Genomic DNA, 20,782 nt, shown 5'->3' with positions numbered 1-20,782 from the left:
TTATTGCTGAGATCCTTGTCTAGAAGCAAGGTTAACGCCTCGTTAGGTGAGATATGTGCCGGCTTTCCGACTGGGTCCTGTACAGCCTTACGAACTTAGTTAGCATTCTCTGGGCATAAAGATAATAGTAGTGAAATAAAGGCTTGTGGCCAATCCACATATTTTCGTTCAAACATCTGTGAATTTTACTTGCATTTGTTCCGGTATGTTGCCAAGCGATAACAAATTTTCTTGCTGGTATCTTCAAAAGCTTTATTAATTTCATATGATATGTCGCCTTAAGATCCGTTTTCAATTAATTGATAATTTTACACTTTTTGAAATCCTTACGGCAAACAACTCTGCATTTTCGAATTTGAGGTTATGCTCTATTAATGCAAATTCCAAGAATTGTGGTGAAAAGTGGCATTTCTTACTATATACATTTCAAAAAGAATTTATTAATCTACGAGACACAAAAGGTTTCAGGGTGGGACTAGGTAGGACTCACTTTGTACACCTTTTCAAAAATTAGTTTTCATTGCAAGTTGGCACATGTTGAAGGCCTCACTTTAACCTTCAATTACGAAGACATCACAACTACCAGAGACAGTTAAAAACTCAAAACACGTAGTAAGAACCCGACAGATTAAGATTCATCAAAAAAATGTAATCACTTCTTGCCGTTTTTCAATTTTTGAGAGATCTAAAATGGTTATTAATTTGGCACTTTTTCCCTTCACGTGCTTTACTATAAAAACAGTTGGGTTGCACAGCTGATTTTGCGCATGTGGCGCCATCTATGGAAAATTCTGGTACGCAGCTTTAATGGTCCATCTTTTTCTAATGCAGAGTGATCAAAACCAAGTTTTAGTTGTGACTTTTAAAAATTAGGTTTTGGCCAACAAAAGTGGTCGTTCGGACCATAGTTGCCGATCGGTGATCCAGATCATTGTGTGGGAACATATGTTTTAAATAATTACCGATTATTCTTGGAAAGACTCTTAATTGTGAAGGCTTAGGATTATGTCGCTGTGCCTTCATTGGTCAGAGGTAGAAACTCAATTGGATTTCAATTACAACTGTCCCAGCATTGGCTTGCGTCCCGGCCAAGCCTCCTTGGCGTATTTCTTCTTCTGTGGTCCCAGACCATCGCCTTCGCCACTCGAATCGTGTGGATCCTCAGCATGGCGACGCACTTTAACAGAAAAGAATATTATTTGAGGAGGAACTTTAAGAGGAAAACTTTTAAAATCACTCACCTCCTGCATTGGCAACGGCCAACTTTTGAGCCAAAGTGGCAGTAGGCTCCACCTCCTCTTCAAAAACGGGCATCACCAACGGCACCAAATCTCGGTGCTGATGACGTTTATTTTCTGCCAGGCTCTGCTGGAACATCTGTTGCACACTGGCTGCATTGGCAGCCGCCAAGCTGCTGTGCCCTGAATGGATGCCCATGTGATTTAGATCGTACCGAGACCGCTTGGCCGGCACCGTGGTCTGCACAAGATTACGTCCCACATTGGGGTCTACATCCTCTGGATTGATGACGATCTCCTCGTCATTAAACGTGACATTACGATCCCGCCGCCCCTGTTTCAATGCGTTCTGCTTGCGCATGTTGGTGTCATCGTCAATGCCCAGCATTGAAATACGCCTGTTATGGGCCGTGTTGTACTCGGTGAGATTCTAAAAGGGAAGGTCCAGTGATCGGCTTCGCTTACATTTTGAAATGACTTTAAACTCACATCCAATTCAGTTTGGCTTTCGGGTAGACCCAGCAAGGCTCCATCACCGGTCTCGCTGATGGGCAGATCCTCCATGATGTTGGTGTGCTGTCCGGCAGACGGTCGCTCGCGGAGGATGTAGTTCCTTGTCGAAGCCCCAAAATGAAATTGGCTATTAATCTGAAGCTGTATCGGCTTGTGAGCCTCCAGTCTAAGGGTCCCAACGAACGTTCCATGAGCTGGGAAAGACCATTACATGTGTTATTCCGCACAATATTGAAGAGTTGCACACTTACTGGAACCCAAATCCACGAGGTATGTAATGTTGAGGTGCTTGTGGTACACAAAGGACGCGTGCGCGCGGGAGCACGACGCGTGGTCGATGCAAAAGTCATTCATTTGACTGTTTCGACCAAATAAATAGCATTTTTTATCATCAACCATCAGTTTTTGTACTAGTTTTTCATCTTTGAGAACATCCAAGTGGAGCCCCGTCTGCGGTTTTCCAGCCCTAAAATGTGTGTGTTTGTGTGTATTTGATGTGTTCAGATTATGTTGCGTTTAATTACTGACCAACTGGGTATGTCGTAGCTGTTAGCCATGCGTTTAACTTACGTTGAACAGATGATAAAGAATTGATTAAGATTTGTTTATTTTTATGCACAATCCTGAAACAGTGTACACACACTTGCGGCCGAAAAAAGCATAAAGTTTTCGGTATTTTTTGTATATTTTTTAAATGAGACGGTATATTTTGATATATTTCTCGTCGGACGGTATATTTTAACTATAAATCCGCGGTCACACTGGTCAGACCGTATATCTTTTCGATAAGATAAATCAAACGAAAACAAACACGCGAACCGTTTTTTTGCATTGCGCTTCTAAAGATAATTACGGGGTTGCGAGTTTTTAATCCAATTAATAAACTGTGTTTGTGAAATTAAATGCTGGAAGGTGTGTGCCTAAGCTACAAGCAGCAAGTGGCGGGCCTGGACGTGCTGTAAAATCCAAAACCGGATCTCCGTGAACTCATCTTTGTGACGTCGTCTATTATTGTAGTATTGTTGTATTAATCATAGTAGTGGTTACCACTACGGCGATCGCCGATCTGTGCATCTTCCTGCTCACCTGGAATGTTGGAACTCATTCGCCCAGGAATTTGTCGCTGACATCGCTGCTGGCCTTGAATGGAACCACCAACTGTCCGGGCAACCAGCTGCCCGATATTTACGTCATAGGCATGCAGGGGGTCAGCACCAAGCAGGTGCTGAACATCTTCCAAGACGACCCGTGGGTGCTGAAAATAGCCTCCCATCTGCAGGATCACGAGTACTTCAAGGTGGACTCGAAGCAGCTCCAGGGAATTCTGATAACGATGTTTACCCAACATAAGCACATTCCCCACATGAAGAACATCGAAACGGAGGCGACCAGAACAGGCCTAGGAGGGCTGTGGGGTAACAAGGGCGCAGTAAGCATCCGGCTCAGTCTGTACGGAACTGGAGCTGTCTTTGTGTGTTCCCATTTGGCGGCCCACGACGACAAGCTGAAGGAACGTATTGAGGACTACCACCAGACAGTGTGTTACACTTGGCTTGTTTCCCAGAGGGCAATGCCGGCTAGCTGTCGACCCCAGGGCTGGGTAGTTCCCCTTGCCCGCCAAATGTAGACAAAAAAGGAGACATACTACTTCTCGGGACATCAAAACTAACAACAACCTAACAACAACAAAGAAAATCATAAACAGACAGGTAGCTATACTCAAAATTATCACTAACCACTAAGAAACACCAAAACGTTCGACACAAAGGCAAACAAGGAAATAACTGCTGAAATTTCGTTCAACCAACAGGGATGGGATACCCTCACCCATACGTAATGGAATATGTGTAGATGAGTGGATCCAGTTTTACGGGAGTTAATTTAACTCGGGCCCCTACGGAGACTTAACCTACCAAGAGCTCTTGTTAAGGGTCCCCGGGACATAAACAATAAACAATATTTTCCACAAATCGCTCGACCAAATACGGTGGACTGATGGGACCCCCGCGTCACCCACTACGGGTTAATCTTCTGGCACTGAACAGCTGATCGCAGATTTAGGTTCGTGAAAGGTGTTGGTGTTTTTACATATTTATTTTCAATGTACGTTAAACGGTTTAAGCTAATACTAATTACTAAATAAAGGACAACACACAGAACAAAATAACATTTAATGTGGAACGGTGTTTGGAGTGCGGATTATGTTTTTTTTCTTTAAGTTCAAACGACGTGGGCGATCGCTGGCCGTGGCCGGTCAGCCCTAAATTTATATAGGTCCGAGTATACGTGTGCGCGTGTGTGTGTGTGTGAATAGGGTTTCGGGGTTGTTACTTGGTGAATGAGACGAAACGTGTGGCACGCACTGGAAGGCGATGCAACGATCGTGCGGTGTGGCTAGAATCGCCCTGGCAGTTCTCTTTCACCCTCCCTCTTCACCCGTCCCGCGCTACTTGGCTCACACACGCGCAACTGGGACGAACTCACTCAGGTTCCGTTGGGCAGTCTTCTTCTCTGCAGTCGACTTTCTCGAACTCCAGTGTCCCTCTCCAGGAAACCTTCTGGCCCGGTTCTGGTGGCTATATTCCTTGCCGGCTGTTTGTAAAATTTTCTGCATTACAACCTATTTTATCGCCCGCCTTTTCTGTACTCACTTCAAACTTTCTGTTTTAAGCACAAAATTTCCAATTTCGACGTTACTCCGTCCACGCTCCACGATTTCTATAATCCAATCCACGTTTTCTAATATTTTCACTCCTATTTATCCCTTTTTCCCTTACTAAAACATATAACTAATCCTAGTCTCCTCCTTATATCCCCAGTGAGGGCTCCAGCTCCCCCCGATGTCCCAATACACCATCGAGCCTCCCTGGACTTCCGCTAGATGGCGCGTCGCCCTCAGCCCTGGCCACCTATCGTTCAGGTGGGACTGGAACACCACCACGAGTATGTCGTCAGTCCCAGGAGGGACAACATACGCGTGGGCATGCCCACCGGATTCCGGAACACTATTGAGCACACGCCGGCGTGCCCTGCATTCTTCTGCCGCGCCCAACGTAGGCCACACCCACACCTCACTACATTCTCAGGTCTTTGGCGTGGTACACTCCTATGGGACGGCCGTTAAGGTCCTCCAGAGCGTACGCGTTCTCTCCTACTGGCTTCACTACCCGGCATCGGATGAATTTGCGCGCGAACTTGGCATTAAAGCCTTTTCCAAAGTCACTAAGGACAAAATTTCGGCGGAATACCTCTTGTCCCGGCCTCGCGTAAAACACCCGAGCTCGCTGGTTGTACCTTACCCTACTACGCTCGTATGCCTGATGTAAACTAGCGCGAATCCTCTCTTGGATGAGTTGTCGCTTGTCCTGACCCTCCAGCAGCGATATGTCATGCTCGCCGATTGACCGCAGTCGCGTGGCCAGCTTGTAGCATGACCCATGCAAATACATTTGCTGCCCGAAGACTGCAAAGAATGGTGTTACGCCTGTTGCCTCGTGAACCGAGTTCCTAATAGCCAGTTCTATCTCCGGCAGATGCACATCCCAGTCCCGGTGATCGTCTTCCCGATACGCCCGAATCGCGCTGAGTACTGTGCGATTCACGCGTTCGGCTGCGTTACTCTGCGGAGAATACACTGGCGTCCTCATATGAGTGACTCCGAATGCATCGGTCATCTCCTTAAAAGTTTTCGAGACGAACTGAGCCCCATTGTCCGAGTGAATCATCTCCGGCACTCCAAACTTGTAAAACACCTCGTGAACGAGGAATCTTACAACTTCCTTTGCGGTGGCCTTGGTCATGGTCTTTAGGAATGTGAACTTAGAGAACTGGTCAACTACAATAAATATCCACGCCTGACCGTTCTTTGACCGCGGATATTTGCCCAAAAAATCAATATAAAGTTTTTGGAACGGGCGCTCAGTGACCACTTCTTGCCCCATCCCGACCTGCATCCGATTTCCGCTTTCGACTACTTGCACACGGTGCACCGTCGGATATAATCCCGCACCTCTATCGCCATGTTCGGCCAGTAAAACTGCCTACGCAATAAGTGCAAGGTTTTCGCGATTCCTCCGTGCGCTGTCTTCTCTTCCGAATGTGCTTTGTCTATCAACGCGGCCGTCAGCGAACTCGGAACCCACAATTTCCAGACGGCGCCCTCCAGTTGATCATCCAATCGTTCAAAGCGCATTCGCTTGAATATCATGCCGTCAACAATCTGGAGATCAGGTAAGCGGTCTTGGTTCTCTGTTATTTCCTTCCTTAACTCCTGATATTCTCCAGATTCAAACTCCACCGTTTCAAAACCCAGGATACTACTCGGATCCACTTCCAGCTCTTCAATACTGCGTGACAATGTATCTGCCACTACATTGTCCTCTCCTTTCCGGTGTTCTATGCCGAAATCGAAGGCCTGCAGTTGAAGGGACCAAAGAGCCAGGTTCTTCATGGTCATGAGCCATTTGAGACTGGCGTGGTCAGTTATGACTGTGCCTCTCGTTCTGCTCGTCATCCCGTTGGAAGAGTACGGCTCCTACCCCATAATGTGAGGCGTCGCACTGTATGTAGAAGTGCCGCTTGAAATCCGCGTGTACCAGGACTGGTGCCGAGGTGAGTGCAGCTTTTAGCTCCCCCATGGCTCGTTTTGCCTCCTCCGTCAATTTAAACTTTCCATTTCCCGACTTTTTCAGGGCGTCTGTGAGCGGACCGGCCATCTCAGCATAGTTTTTCATAAAGCGCCGGTACCAGCCCGCAGTTCCCAGGAAACTACGCAATTCTCGATAAGATCGCGGCTCGGGAATGCGCAAAATGGCCGACACACGATCCGGATCCATCTTCAGCGCTCCTCCTCCCATTATAAATCCCAGGTATTTAATGTTTTTATAGCAAAAATGAGATTTGCTCAGCCCTATCGTTAAATTTGCTTCTCGTAGACGCTCGGCAACCTGTCGCAGAATCTTCACGTGCGTTTGGAAGTCATCAGCTATAATCAGCAAGTCGTCGAAATACGCATAGACGTTTGAACGCATCTCAACCGGAATCACCTTATCGACCAGTCTACATAGGCGTTGTGCGGCGTTGCAGAGGCCAAAGGGCATCATACGGAACTGGTACAGAGGCCGTCCCTGCACCGTGAACGCCGTATATGGTCGACTCTGCTCGTCCAGCTCGATTTGCCAAAAAGCTAATTTTAATTCGACGCTGGAGATATATATAGTCTGATCGAGACGCGACAAAATCCCCTCGATGCTAGGAAGTGGGTAAGCGTCCTTGATGGTTACTTTGTTGAGCTTTCGGGCATCGAGGCAGAAACGATTTTTGCCCGGCCTTCGCACCACGGTTGCTCCACGGACTATCACTGTACTCGATGACTCCCAAAGCCAACATTTTGTCCACCTCACCACACACCACTTCCTGCATCGCTGGCGACAGCGGGTAATGTCGATCCTTCACAGGCTCGTCCTTCGCCACCAACTGAATTTTGTGAGTCTCTCTCGACGTCCTCCCCAGGCCTACGGCTTCGAAAGTCAGAAACTCTTGCTCTTCTGACAACTCCCATTCTTCTTGCACTATCTCCTTCTCCGGGCCTTCCACATAGTGAGCGACTTGATCAGCCAGCACTAATCTGTGAGATGCCCCTACTGGACCTTCTCCCATCACCTCAGGAGCCAATGAGAATACCCGCCAAAAGTCTACCCCCAAGTAAATTTCCTGTTCCAAGAAAGGGCATACGAAAAACGTTAATCTTTTTACCTCTCCCTCGTATTTCACCGGTAATTCTACTCGGCCAACGATTGCGCGATCTTCCCCATTCGCTACCTTCACTATAGAAGAATGTCGACGAGCCTCCACGCCCAGCTTCTCCAGGAATTCCTGACCATTACACCCTAGCATGCTGTGTGTAGCGCCTGAATCCAACAGGCCTCGCACGGACTCGCCCATTATAGAGATTTCTGCGAAAACTCTCGGGTCTTTCTTGCACCAACGCATTACTGAAGCAATCACCTACCTCCTCATAGCTCGCCTTTGCTTAAAACGGGATCTCGCCTTTCTCACCCGCACCGACAGTGCTCGCATACCATCCACTCGTAGTTCAGAAAATATTCTATTTCTGGTTTCTAAATAATTTCTTAAGCGCTCTTCATATGATAAGTTCCTTAACCTAGCATGCAATTTACGTCTATCTAATTCATTTTTATTTTATTCTACTTTCTCTGCGCAGGCCCCTTCTGTGAGCGTGATTCGCCTGCTTGGATCGCACCCCTCTTCACGTTTCCCGCTCAATTCGGACAGGTTGGACAATATGCATCGGGCTTTCCACACCGGTAGCAGAAATTCGCCTCTCCGATGCCATACAGTCCCTAAAGCCATGATCGGTCTGCCCGCAGTTCCAGCAAATCAACTTCTGTGGAACACGCTGTGTCACTTGCGCTTCCTCAATGACCTCTGCCTCTTCATCGCCAATCGACTGATCCTGCGCGACCTCGCTGACGTTCGCATTCGGCCCGCGACCATAGTTTGTGGCTTTGGGTGCTCCTCGCCACGAAGATCGAGCCTTCCTCTTCAGATGTGCCTCTATTTCCACGCACTCATCCCGCAGTTGGTCTAAGGAATAAACCCGTAAGCCGTAGACGAAACTCGCTATCTCATCTGTGAGTGCCTTTTTGACGATTTTTACCATCTCCTTTTCAGGTGGTGGCATCTCCAACCTCGACGCGAGCTTTCTCATGACATGGAAAAAGTCTTCCACACTCTCGTTTGACCGCTGCATTCTTTCTCGCAGTTCTCTCATGCCGTCGAACTCGGACGCCGTGCCTCGGAAACGAGCAATTAAGTCACCACTTAGTTCGTGCCAAACACCACCGCCATGATCACGGATGTACTGCCAGTACCATTCCCGCGCGTTTTCTGTAACCAGGTGATGAAATCCCTTTAGAACTTCATCCCACGGACAGCGGCATTGGGCTTGTAGGAATTCAATTCGGAACACAAAATCCTCGACTGTCATTTTGTTGCTGTCTCCGTCGAACGTCACGTCCCATTTTTCGACTCGGCCCCACCGTGGCCAAGGTCTATAACCCGGGGGATTTGGATGCGGATCTTCTCGAGGACTCCCACCAGCTCTCCTACCCTCGCCACGACCCTGACCCGAGTGTCTGAGTGCTATTGGGTTTCGCCAATTTCGCGCTTGATGCCCACCCCGTTGATGCTGCTCACTGGATGCGGTCGGTCCTACTCCTGAAGACGGTTCCGGACCAATACCACCTCGCCCCGAGCGAGCCAAAAATGGTTTTGGTGGCGGAATCGGCGCATCAGTCGTGCTAGACGGCTTCCTTTTCGGGATTGCTCCTCGATACTCCTGCTCGTGGTGAACCTCCTCCCGCTGCGGTTCCTTCTGCTGCTGCAGCTGTCTAACCGGCTGGAGTACCTCGTTGAGTTGGTGCATCATCTCGATAAACCCCTTACGCAATTCCTCCTGCAACACCCGACTAATCGAGTCAGTGTTCGCTGCCCTGTGTGTCGCATGAGCCTGAGCCAACGATACGTTGACTGCTGATGCCAGTTCGGAAGCAAGCGTGGGTGTAGGATCGGACATTGGCCATTCTTCTGACCTGGCCTGGACCGGTGTTATTGGCAACCCACCCACAGCTCCAAGTTCCTCCCGATCTTGATCAAACATCGCCCCTGACACTTCTCCTATCTGGTCCACTGTTTTGTATACGCGTGATCGCGTATGGTACTGTCGACTACCCCCTTCTTGTGGCATCTGCACCGAGCAACACCAATATTACAAAAAAAAAAAGGGAAACTCCTAAACTAAGATAATATATATAAATAAAGAAATAAATACCCAAAGAAATAACTAGTAAGAATAAATAACACCACGCTTCGGACCAATAAATACTCCGATAAATAAATAAATAAATACCGATATAAATATTGCGCCAACTAGCGCCGTTAACGAGATATATGCAATTAAATATTTGAATAAATAAATAATAACATACATGTATATTCGATCGACACCTAAGACACTCAAACTTCAAACACATTCAACACAACACAAAACCTAACAAAAAAAATTCCTAACAGTTCTTCTTCTTCTTACCAGATTCATTAAGAGGGGGACACGTGACTAGCCGGGACCAGTAACCGCTCCAGTTTCTGCGCTCCACTTGACAGTCGCCCTACGGATATCCTACAATTACGAACACCACCTTTGTGTGGCCTGTCATCTACTCTAGTCATCGCTCTAAGCGATGGCCGATAAACGAGAAGCCTCACGGTGCATGAGCTCACTTTGCTTGTGATTTGTTCCTGTCATCCATCATACCGATCTGCCATGACAACAGTGCATCGCGGGTTGTCTTTACGACTCCCGGGCCACCTACTCCTCACCACCTCTCGGCAGACAGACAACAGGTTCAAAAACACGAAAGCGGCTTTGTTTTAAACAAACAGGTGCGAAACTACAATGAACATTTACCTACATGACTTACTCTAACTTATTCCAATATCACATTCCATCACAGATTTATTCGATATCACAGTCCACCAGGCAATGTGTCCGTCGCAAACTCCCTGTCCATTTTTTTGTTGAACGGCAGTGACTTACGTTCACTTGCGACATCGAATAGCGACAAAATGTTCAACTGTAATTCGTAAGTCCCTATCACAAATTTTATATATCCGTTAACTGCCTCCGTCTATCCATGCGTAGCATCAATCACCCCGCGCCATTAAGGACCAGCTTTACGCTCACCTTAAGCCTGCAGCAGCGACTTCTGCCGGGACAGCTAAACTGCACTTCGCGAGCTGTCGTCTTCTCCACAACATTTATTTTTTTTTTTCATTCCCCGCATCTGCCTTTACCAGACCGAGTGACATTTGTTGTAATACCACCCGAACCTGCGTCAGTCCAGATGCATGCGAATTCGAAAATAAATTGGGCGCCATTTGTTACACTTGGCTTGTTTCCCAGAGGGCAATGCCGGCTAGCTGTCGACCCCAGGGCTGGGTAGTTCCCCTTGCCCGCCAAATGTAGACAAAAAAGGAGACATACTACTTCTCGGGACATCAAAACTAACAACAACCTAACAACAACAAAGAAAATCATAAACAGACGGCTATCAAGTGGGTGAAGCTTGGGTGTTATCACTTCGCGCGCCCGCCCTACCTGTGACCAAACACAACGTTCATTTTGGCCACCCTCTGCTGGAACGGTAACGGCTGGCCTAATCCATGGCTTACGCCACGCGTCCTCCCTCTATTTTAAATTTAATGCATCATGCTTCAATATATATCCAAGCTTTAATAATCGTAAATTGACAATTTCATCTTTCTCATTAATAAATAGCTATACTCAAAATTATCACTAACCAAAAAGAAACACCAAAACGTTCGACACAAAGGCAAGCACGGAAATAATTGCTGAAATTTCGTTCAACCAACAGGGATACCCTCACTCATACGTAATGGAATATGTGTAGATGAGTGGATCCAGTTTTACGGGAGTTAATTTATCTCGGGCCCCTACGGAGACTTAACCTACCAAGAGCTCTTGTTAAGGGTCCCCGGGACATAAACAATAAACAATATTTTCCACAAATCGCTCGACCAAATACGGTGGACTGATGGGACCCCCGCGTCACCCACTAAGGGTTAATCTTCTGGAACTGAACAGCTGATCGCGGATTTAGGTTCGTGAAAGGTGTTGGTGTTTTTACATATTTTTTTCAATGGCCAAGATTTTACGTTAAACGGTTTAAGCTAATACTAAATACTAAATAAAGGACAACACACAGAACAAAATAACATTTAATGTGGAACGGTGTTTGGAGTGCGGATTATGTTTTTTTTCTTTAAGTTCAAACGACGTGGGCGATCGCTGGCCGTGGCCGGTCAGCCCTAAATTTATATAGGTCCGAGTATACGTGTGCGCGTGTGTGTGTGTGTGAATAGGGTTTCGGGGTTGTTACTTGGTGAATGAGACGAAACGTGTGGCACGCACTGGAAGGCGATGCAACGATCGTGCGGTGTGGCTAGAATCGCCCTGGCAGTTCTCTTTCACCCTCCCCCTTCACCCGTCCCGCGCTACTTGGCTCACACACGCGCAACTGGGACGAACTCACTCAGGTTCCGTTGGACAGTCTTCTTCTCTGCAGTCGACTTTCTCGAACTCCAGGAAACCTTCTGGCCCGGTTCTGGTGGCTATATTCCTTGCCGGCTGTGAGTAAAATTTTCTGCATTACAACCTATTTTCTCGCCCGCTTTTTCCGTACTCACTTCAAACTTTCTGTTTTAAGCACAAAATTTCAAATTTCGACGTTACACTTCCGTCCACGCTCCACGATTTCCATAATCCAACCCACGTTTTCTAATATTTTCACTCCTATTTATCCCCTTTTTCCCTTACTAATACGTATAACTAATCCTATTCTATTACTTATATCCCCAGTACGGCTCCAGCTCCCCCCGATGTCCTCATACACCATCGAGCCTCCCTGGACTTCCGCTAGATGGCGCGTCGCCCTCAGCCCTGGCCACCTATCGTTCAGGTGGGACTGGAACACCACCACGAGTATGTCGTCAGTCCCAGGAGGGACAACATACGCGTGGGCATGCCCACCGGATTCCGGAACACTATTGAGCACACGCCGGCGTGCCCTGCATTCTTCTGCCGCGCCCAACGTAGGCCACACCCACACCTCACTACATTCTCAGGTCTTTGGCGTGGTACACTCCTATGGGACGGCCGTTAAGGTCCTCCAGAGCGTACGCGTTCTCTCCTACTGGCTTCACTACCCGGCATCGGATGAATTTGCGCGCGAACTTGGCATTAAAGCCTTTTCCAAAGTCACTAAGGACAAAATTTCGGCGGAATACCTCTTGTCCCGGCCTCGCGTAAAACACCCGAGCTCGCTGGTTGTACCTTACCCTACTACGCTCGTATGCCTGATGTAAACTAGCGCGAATCCTCTCTTGGATGAGTTGTCGCTTGTCCTGACCCTCCAGCAGCGATATGTCATGCTCGCCGATTGACCGCAGTCGCTTTGCCAGCTTGTAGCATGACCCATGCAAATACATTTGCTGCCCGAAGACTGCAAAGAATGGTGTTACGCCTGTTGCCTCGTGAACCGAGTTCCTAATAGCCAGTTCTATCTCCGGCAGATGCACATCCCAGTCCCGGTGATCGTCTTCCAGATACGCCCGAATCGCGCTGAGTACTGTGCGATTCACGCGTTCGGCTGCGTTACTCTGCGGAGAATACACTGGCGTCCTCATATGAGTGACTCCGAATGCATCGGTCATCTCCTTAAAAGTTTTCGAGACGAACTGAGCCCCATTGTCCGAGTGAATCATCTCCGGCACTCCAAACTTGTAAAACACCTCGTGAACGAGGAATCTTACAACTTCCTTTGCTGTGGCCTTGGTCATGGTCTTTAGGAATGTGAACTTAGAGAACTGGTCAACTACAATAAATATCCACGCCTGACCGTTCTTTGACCGCGGATATTTGCCCAAAAAATCAATATAAAGTTTTTGGAACGGGCGCTCAGTGACCACTTCTTGCCCCATCCCGACCTGCATCCGATTTCCGCTTTCGACTACTTGCACACGGTGCACCGTCGGATATAATCCCGCACCTCTATCGCCATGTTCGGCCAGTAAAACTGCCTACGCAATAAGTGCAAGGTTTTTGCGATTCCTCCGTGCGCTGTCTTCTCTTCCGAATGTGCTTTGTCTATCAACGCGGCCGTCAGCGAACTCGGAACCCAAAATTTCCAGACGGCGCCCTCCAGTTGATCATCCAATCGTTCAAAGCGCATGCGCTTGAATATCATGCCGTCAACAATCTGGAGATCAGGTAAGCGGTCTTGGTTCTCTGTTATTTCCTTCCTTAACTCCTGATATTCTTCAGATTCAAACTCCACCGTTTCAAAACCCAGGATACTACTCGGATCCACTTCCAGCTCTTCAATACTGCGCGACAATGTATCTGCCACTACATTGTCCGCTCCTTTCCGGTGTTCTATGCCGAAATCGAAGGCCTGCAGTTGAAGGGACCAACGAGCTAAGCGACCATCCAGGTTCTTCATGGTCATTAGCCATTTGAGACTGGCGTGGTCAGTTATGACCTCCTTCTCTGTCACCGAGTAGTTTTTTTGGTGGCAATTCAGTTTGGCAGAGAAAAACGCTATGGGCCTCTCGTTCTGCTCGTCATCCCGTTGGAAGAGTACGGCTCCTACCCCATAATGTGAGGCGTCGCACTGTATGTAGAAGTGCCGCTTGAAATCCGCGTGTACCAGGACTGGTGCCGAGGTGAGTGCAGCTTTTAGCTCCCCCATGGCTCGTTTTGCCTCCTCCGTCAATTTAAACTTTCCATTTCCCGACTTTTTCAGGGCGTCTGTGAGCGGACCGGCCATCTCAGCATAGTTTTTCATAAAGCGCCGGTACCAGCCCGCAGTTCCCAGGAAACTACGCAATTCTCGAACAGATCGCGGCTCGGGAATGTGCAAAGTGGCCGACACACGATCCGGATCCATCTTCAGCGCTCCTCCTCCCACCAAAAATACCAGTTATTTAATGTTTTTATAGCAAAAATGAGATTTGCTCAGCCCTATTGTTAAATTTGCTTCTCGTAGACGCTCGGCAACCTGTCGCAGAATCTTCACGTGCGTTTGGAAGTCCTCAGCTATAATGCAATATTTATAATCATTTAAATTTAGCTAACTTTTAACTTATCTTTTTCCGCCTTTAGTAACTAAGTACCATTATTAACAGATAATTTGTTAATTTAATAAATAAATAAATAATCAGCAAGTCGTCGAGATACGCATAGACGTTTGAACGCATCTCAACCGGAATCACCTTATCGACCAGTCTACATAGGCGTTGTGCGGCATTGCAGAGGCCAAAGGGCATCATACGGAACTGGTACAGAGGCCGTCGCGGCACCGTGAACGCCGTATATGGTCGACTCTGCTCGTCCAGCTAGATTTGCCAAAAAGCGAATTTTAAGTCGACGCTGGAGATATATACATATCGTCTGATCAAGACGCGACAAAATCCCCTCGATGCTAGGAAATGGGTAAGCGTCCAGACAGAAACGATTTTTGCCCGGCCTTCGCACCACGGTGGTACGGTTGCTCCACGGACTATCACTGTACTCGATGACTCCCAAAGCCAACATTTTGTCCACCTCACCACACACCACTTCCTGCATCGCTGGCGACAGCGTGTAATGTCGATCCTTCACAGGCTCGGCCTTCTGCACCAACTGAATTTTGTGAGTCTCTCTCGACGTCCTCCCCAGGCCTACGGCTTCGAAAGTCAGAAACTCTGCCTTCACCTGATCCAAGGCTGCCTTTTGCTCTTCTGACAAATCCCATTCTTCCTGCACTATCTCCTTCTCCGGGCCTTCCACATAGTGAGCGACTTGATCAGCCAGCACTTCTTCCACTAATCTGTGGGATGCCCCTACTGGACCTTCTCCCATCACCTCAGGAGCCAATGAGAATACCCGCCAAAAGTCTACCCCCAAGTAAATTTCCTGTTCCAAGAAAGGGCATACGAAAAACGTTAATCTTTTTACCTCCCCCTTGTATTTCACCGGTAATTCTACTTGGCCAACGATTGCGCGACCTTCCCCATTCGCTACCTTCACTATAGAAGAATATCGACGAGCCTCCATGCTGTGTGTAGCGCCTGAATCCAACAGGCCACGGACTCGCCCATTATAGAGATTTCTGCGAAAACTCTCGGGTCTTTCTTGCAACAACGCTTTACTGAAGCAATCACCTGCCTCCTCATAGCTCGCCTTTGCTTAAACCGGGATCTCGCCTTTCTCACCCGCACCGACAGTGCTCGCATACCATCCACTCGTAGTTCAGAAAATATTCTATTTCTGGTTTCTAAATAATTTCTTAAGCGCTCTTCATATGATAAGTTCCTTAACCTAGCATGCAATTTACGTCTATCTAATTCATTTTTATTTTCTTCTACTTTCTCTGCGCAGGCCCCTTCTGTGAGCGTGATTCGCCTGCTTGGATCGCACCCCTCTTCACGTTTCCCGCGCAATTCGGACAGGTTGGACAATATGCATCGGGCTTTCCACACCGGTAGCAGAAAATTCGCCTCTCCGATGCCATACAGTCCCTAAAGCCATGATCGGTCTGCCCGCAGTTCCAGCAAATCAACTTCTGTGGAACACGCTGTGTCACTTGCGCTTCCTCAATGACCTCTGCCTGTTCATCGCTACTCGACCGATCCTGCGCGACCTCCTGGCTTTGGGTGCTCCTCGCCACGAAGATCGAGCCTTCCTCTTCAGATGTGCCTCTATTTCCACGCACTCATCCCGCAGTTGGTCTAAGGAATAAACCCGTACGCCGTAGACGAAACTCGCTATCTCATCTGTGAGTGCCTTTTTGACGATTTTTAACATCTCCTTTTCAGGTGGTGGCATCTCCAACCTCGACGCGAGCTTTCTCATGACATGGAAAAAGTCTTCCACACTCTCGTTTGACCGCTGCATTCTTTCTCGCAGTTCTCTCATGCCGTCGAACTCGGACGCCGTGCCTCGGAAACGAGCAATTAAGTCACCACTTAGTTCGTGCCAAACACCACCGCCATGATCACGGATGTACTGCCAGTACCATTCCCGCGCGTTTTCTGTAACCAGGTGATGAAATCCCTTTAGAACTTCATCCCACGGACAGCGGCATTGGGCTTGTAGGAATTCAATTCGGAACACAAAATCCTCGACTGTCATTTTGTTGCTGTCTCCGTCGAACGTCACGTCCCATTTTTCGACTCGGCCCCACCGTGGCCAAGGTCTATAACCCGGGGGATTTGGATGCGGATCTTCTCGAGGAATCCCACCAGCTCTCCTACCCTCGCCACGACCCTGACCCGAGTGTCTGAGTGCTATTGGGTTTCGCCAATTTCGCGCTTGATGCCCACCCCGTTGATGCTGCTCACTGGATGCGGTCGGTCCTACTCCTGAAGACGGTTCCGGACCAATACCACCTCGCCCCGAGCCAGCCAAAAATGGTTTTGGTGGCGGAATCGGCGCATCAGTCGTGCTAGACGGCTACCTTTTCGGGATTGCTCCTCGATACTCCTGCTCGTGGTGAACCTCCTCCCGCTGCGGTTCCTTCTGCTGCTTCAGCTGTCTAACCGGCTGGAGTACCTCGTTGAGTTGGTGCATCATCTCGATAAACCCCTTACGCAATTCCTCCTGCAACACCCGACTAATCGAGTCAGTGTTCGCTGCCCTGTGTGTCGCATGAGCCTGAGCCAACGATACGTTGACTGCTGATGCCAGTTCGGAAGCAAGCGTGGGTGTAGGATCGGACATTGGCCATTCTTCTGACCTGGCCTGGACCGGTGTTATTGGCAACCCACCCACAGCTCCAAGTTCCTCCCGATCTTGATCAAACATCGCCCCTGACACTTCTACTATCTGGTCCACTGTTTGGTTTACGCGTGATCGCGTATGATACTGTCGACTACCCCCTTCTTGTGGCATCTGCACCGAGCAACACCAATATTACAAAAAACGAGGGGGAACGTTGTGAGTTGCTGCGCAACTCTACGGTTATACCCGATACTAAGTCAGTATGGCTCTCCTCCGGCAGACGCCGCTAATATTAAACGACATGACAAAGAGTGCGTGCGAGAGAGACAGAAAATCAGTCGGGCGCTGCGTAGCCACTGCAAATTGGTGAAAGGTGTTGGTGTTTTTACATATTTTTTTCAATGGCCAAGATTTTACGTTAAACGGTTTAAGCTAATACTAAATACTGAATAAAGGACAACACACGGAACAAAATAACATTTAATGTGGAACGGTGTTTAGAGTGCGGATTATGTTTTTTTTCCCTTTAAGTTCAAACGACGCGGGCGATCGCTGGCCGTGGCCGGTCAGCCCTAAATTTATATAGGTCCGAGTATACGTGTGCGCGTGTGTGTGTGTGTGAATAGGGTTTCGGGGTTGTTACTTGGTGAATGAGACCAAACGTGTGGCACGCACTGGAAGGCGATGCAACGATCGTGCGGTGTGGCTAGAATCGCCCTGGCAGCTAAATCGTTCTCTTTCACACTCCCCCTTCACCCGTCCCGCGCTACTTGGCTCACACACGCGCAACTGGGACGAACTCACTCAGGTTCCGTTGGGCAGTCTTCTTCTCTGCAGTCGACTTTCTCGAACTCCAGTGTCCCTCTCCAGGAAACCTTCTGGCCCGGTTCTGGTGGCTATATTCCTTGCCGGCTGTTTGTAAAATTTTCTGCATTACAACCTATTTTATCGCCCGCCTTTTCTGTACTCACTTCAAACTTTCTGTTTTAAGCACAAAATGTCCAATTTCGACGTTACTCCGTCCACGCTCCACGATTTCTATAATCCAATCCACGTTTTCTAATATTTTCACTCCTATTTATCCCTTTTTCCCTTACTAATACATATAACTAATCCTATTCTCTTCCTTATATCCCCAGTGACGGCTCCAGCTCCCCCCGATGTCCTCATACACCATCGAGCCTCCCTGGACTTCCGCTAGATGGCGCGTCGCCCTCAGCCCTGGCCACCTATCGTTCAGGTGGGACTGGAACAAGTGGACAACCACAAGTACCAAGCCTCGGGCTACCGTCGGATCTTTGACCACGATTTTGTCTTCTGGTTTGGTGACCTCAACCTCCGACTCTCCGGCGACAGCAGTGCATGGGACGTGAGGACCGCCGCAGAGGGTATGCGCTATGACGAGCTGCTCAAGCAGGACCAGTTGAACCTGCTGAGGGAGACGGGGAATGCCTTTAGCTTGCTGGAGGAGCTGGCCCCCAAACTTGCGCCCACTTTTAAGGTGATTGAAAACACAATTTAATTTCCCTTATCTGACATAATAAAATGGTATTTTCTTGTAGTTCATTGAGGGCACCAATGACTACGACCTGAAGCGGCGTCCGGCCTGGTGTGATAGGATCCTGCATCGCGTGCAGTGCAACATTTATCCGGCCGTTACTCTGAGCGCCACCCAGCTGTCTTATCAGTCGAATATGGAGTATACGCTCTCCGACCACAAGCCCGTATCTGCGACATTCAACTACAAAGTAGAGACTGCTAATCAGACCGACGAGGAGTTGCATGAAATGAACCATGCCGGCACCTCAAACTCCAAGTGCAATTTATATAGTATATACACTACTGGCCAAAATAATAAGTACACGCTTATACGCTTTCTTTCATCTCCTATAAAACTTTTCTAATAAACATAATTAAAAAATCAAAATTACTTTTAGTTTTCTAACCTACAATAGACTATAAAAATGTTTATCATAAGCATTTTTCATTTCAAATATATATTTTATGATCGATTAAACCTTAAAATCACAAATAAGGGCTGGCCAAAATAATAAGTACAGCAATTTTCCAAAGCGAAAAACTAAAAGCGTTTCAAATTTTTTACACTTTTTTCTTATAATTTATAATCTTTTAATAGTATCCTATATAGCCACACTTATTTTGGATGATTTTGGCCATTCTTCTGGCATACTAGCAATAAGTTTGCGGCAAGTCTCCACTGGAATCTCATACCACGTTTTTTGCACAAATTCTCCACAATTCTTTTTCTTTTCGAAAAGAATTTGTACCAATTCGACGTTTTAAGTCACCCCAAAGGTTTTAAAATGGGTTTAAGTCAGGAAACTGACTTAGCCAAGCCATAACGTTTACATTTTTTCCCGTAAACCAAGCCTTCACCACCTTTGAGGTGTGCTTTGGGTAATTTTCCGTTAGAAACACCCATCTTAAGGGCATGTTTTCCTCAGCTCAAGGTTGTATAATGACTGTCAATATGTTTTTATACCCGAATTGGATCACATGATCAGTTATGCGATGTACCGGCTCAACGTCATGCCAAGAAAAATGGCCTCAGATACCTATACATCGGTCTCCGTTCTTAACCATTTTCTTTGTGTACCGGAAGTCGAATTCTTTGCCTTTGGGTCGTTGTATACATCTTTTGGAGTCATTATCAAAAAGATTTATTTTTGTTTCATCTCTCAATAATATATTATTCCACTTCTAAGACCCATCTGACCCAGACCATGCCAAATGATTTTCAACGACTTTTTGCATCATCTTCAAAATTTTTACTCGGAGTAAGGGAACTTTTCGGACTATACGTCCTGTTAGGTCTATATATTGAAGTCTCCGACGAACCATCAGACCTGATTTTTCTTTGCCAATTTGAGCGGATATGGCCTTGGAAGACATGAACTGATCCTTTTTTGCAAGACTGATTATGCGGGTGTCCGTTGTTTGTAAAGATTTCTTCTTCCATCCTCGATTTTCAATAACCACTTTAGATATTAAAGCATTCTGAACAAAAAATTCCGAGCGTCCAAGACTTTTCGCAATTTCCCGGAGAATTTTCCTTTCTTTTTGAAGACTTATGGAAAACTTCTTTTCTTCAGGAGTAGGGCCTAACTAAAGAATTTTTTTAAACTCTCATGTCTTTAAATATGAAAGAACTCAATAAAAACCAACAATCCTTTGACCAAATCCTTATCTAATCCTTCAAAATTTATAAATAACACCAGTGTACTTATTATTTTGGCCAGACCAAAAATGCCCATTCAGCAAAAATGTATGCATAGAATTTTACTAAGATGGTTCCCCACTTTAATTTTTGATTTAAATAATTGGCAAGACTGTAACCTTTCCGAATATAAACAATTGGCATCAATACATTTACAAACATTCGAGCTATTCCATAACAAACTAGCACGACGCCGATGTACTTATTTTTTTGGCCAGTAGTGTATCTAATAAAATATTTGTTAACATTAAAAAAAAATTTTAATAACTATAAATACCAACTGCTGCATATCATACCTTGTATTAGACAAAGTTTTTTCTACAAAAATTGTTAATCGAATAGACTTTTTTTTGACTGGCAATCAATATTCGATTTGACTCATCATTCGGCTCTCAAATCTATTTAAATAAATTATATATAATACTGACAAAA

At 47.0% G+C, this 20,782-nt stretch overlaps 3 protein-coding genes and 1 long non-coding RNA gene across 7 annotated transcripts; 3 read left to right on the top strand and 1 right to left on the bottom strand.

The window, feature by feature from the left end:
- Positions 1-962: 962 nt before the first annotated feature.
- LOC117190404 (nuclear inhibitor of protein phosphatase 1-like) lies at positions 963-2,409 on the bottom strand. 2 transcript variants are annotated; one of them, XM_033395482.1, is made up of 5 exons: positions 2,322-2,409; positions 2,003-2,217; positions 1,728-1,945; positions 1,242-1,668; positions 963-1,177 (listed from the first exon to the last, which is right to left on the bottom strand). In XM_033395482.1, the coding sequence occupies exons 2-5, from the start codon at positions 2,148-2,150 to the stop codon at positions 1,056-1,058; spliced, it is 915 nt and encodes a 304-aa protein (XP_033251373.1). In that variant the 5' UTR covers positions 2,151-2,217; positions 2,322-2,409; the 3' UTR covers positions 963-1,055. The 2 variants fall into 2 exon arrangements, with proteins under 2 accessions (XP_033251373.1, XP_033251372.1); XM_033395481.1 differs by having other exon boundaries at positions 2,280-2,388.
- A 126-nt stretch (positions 2,410-2,535) lies between these two features.
- LOC117190635 (phosphatidylinositol 4,5-bisphosphate 5-phosphatase A-like) lies at positions 2,536-3,369 on the top strand (the record flags this gene model as incomplete). Its single annotated transcript, XM_033395685.1, has 1 exon — positions 2,536-3,369. A coding segment is annotated over exon 1 (420 nt), but the record flags the coding sequence as incomplete, so codon positions are not given.
- Positions 3,370-6,290: 2,921 nt separating this feature from the next.
- Positions 6,291-8,115, top strand: LOC117190638. 3 transcript variants are annotated; one of them, XR_004473777.1, is made up of 4 exons: positions 6,291-6,312; positions 6,443-6,619; positions 6,686-7,012; positions 7,975-8,115. It is a non-coding gene; the product is annotated as an uncharacterized LOC117190638 (long non-coding RNA). The 3 variants fall into 3 exon arrangements; XR_004473775.1 differs by lacking the exon at positions 6,291-6,312 and adding an exon at positions 6,325-6,362; XR_004473776.1 differs by lacking the exon at positions 6,291-6,312 and adding an exon at positions 6,325-6,362 and having other exon boundaries at positions 6,686-7,235.
- A 10,189-nt stretch (positions 8,116-18,304) lies between these two features.
- On the top strand, positions 18,305-19,039 carry LOC117190634 (phosphatidylinositol 4,5-bisphosphate 5-phosphatase A-like). The gene is made up of 2 exons (XM_033395682.1): positions 18,305-18,613; positions 18,675-19,039. Exons 1-2 carry the CDS (start codon positions 18,314-18,316, stop codon positions 19,014-19,016), a joined length of 642 nt encoding a protein of 213 aa, XP_033251573.1. The 5' UTR covers positions 18,305-18,313; the 3' UTR covers positions 19,017-19,039.
- The last annotated feature ends 1,743 nt before the right edge of the window (positions 19,040-20,782 follow it).

Source organism: Drosophila miranda (assembly GCF_003369915.1).
Source record: "Drosophila miranda strain MSH22 chromosome Y unlocalized genomic scaffold, D.miranda_PacBio2.1 Contig_Y1_pilon, whole genome shotgun sequence".
Lineage (NCBI taxonomy): Eukaryota > Metazoa > Arthropoda > Insecta > Diptera > Drosophilidae > Drosophila > Drosophila miranda.
This window is presented reverse-complemented; position numbering and strand designations above follow the sequence as displayed.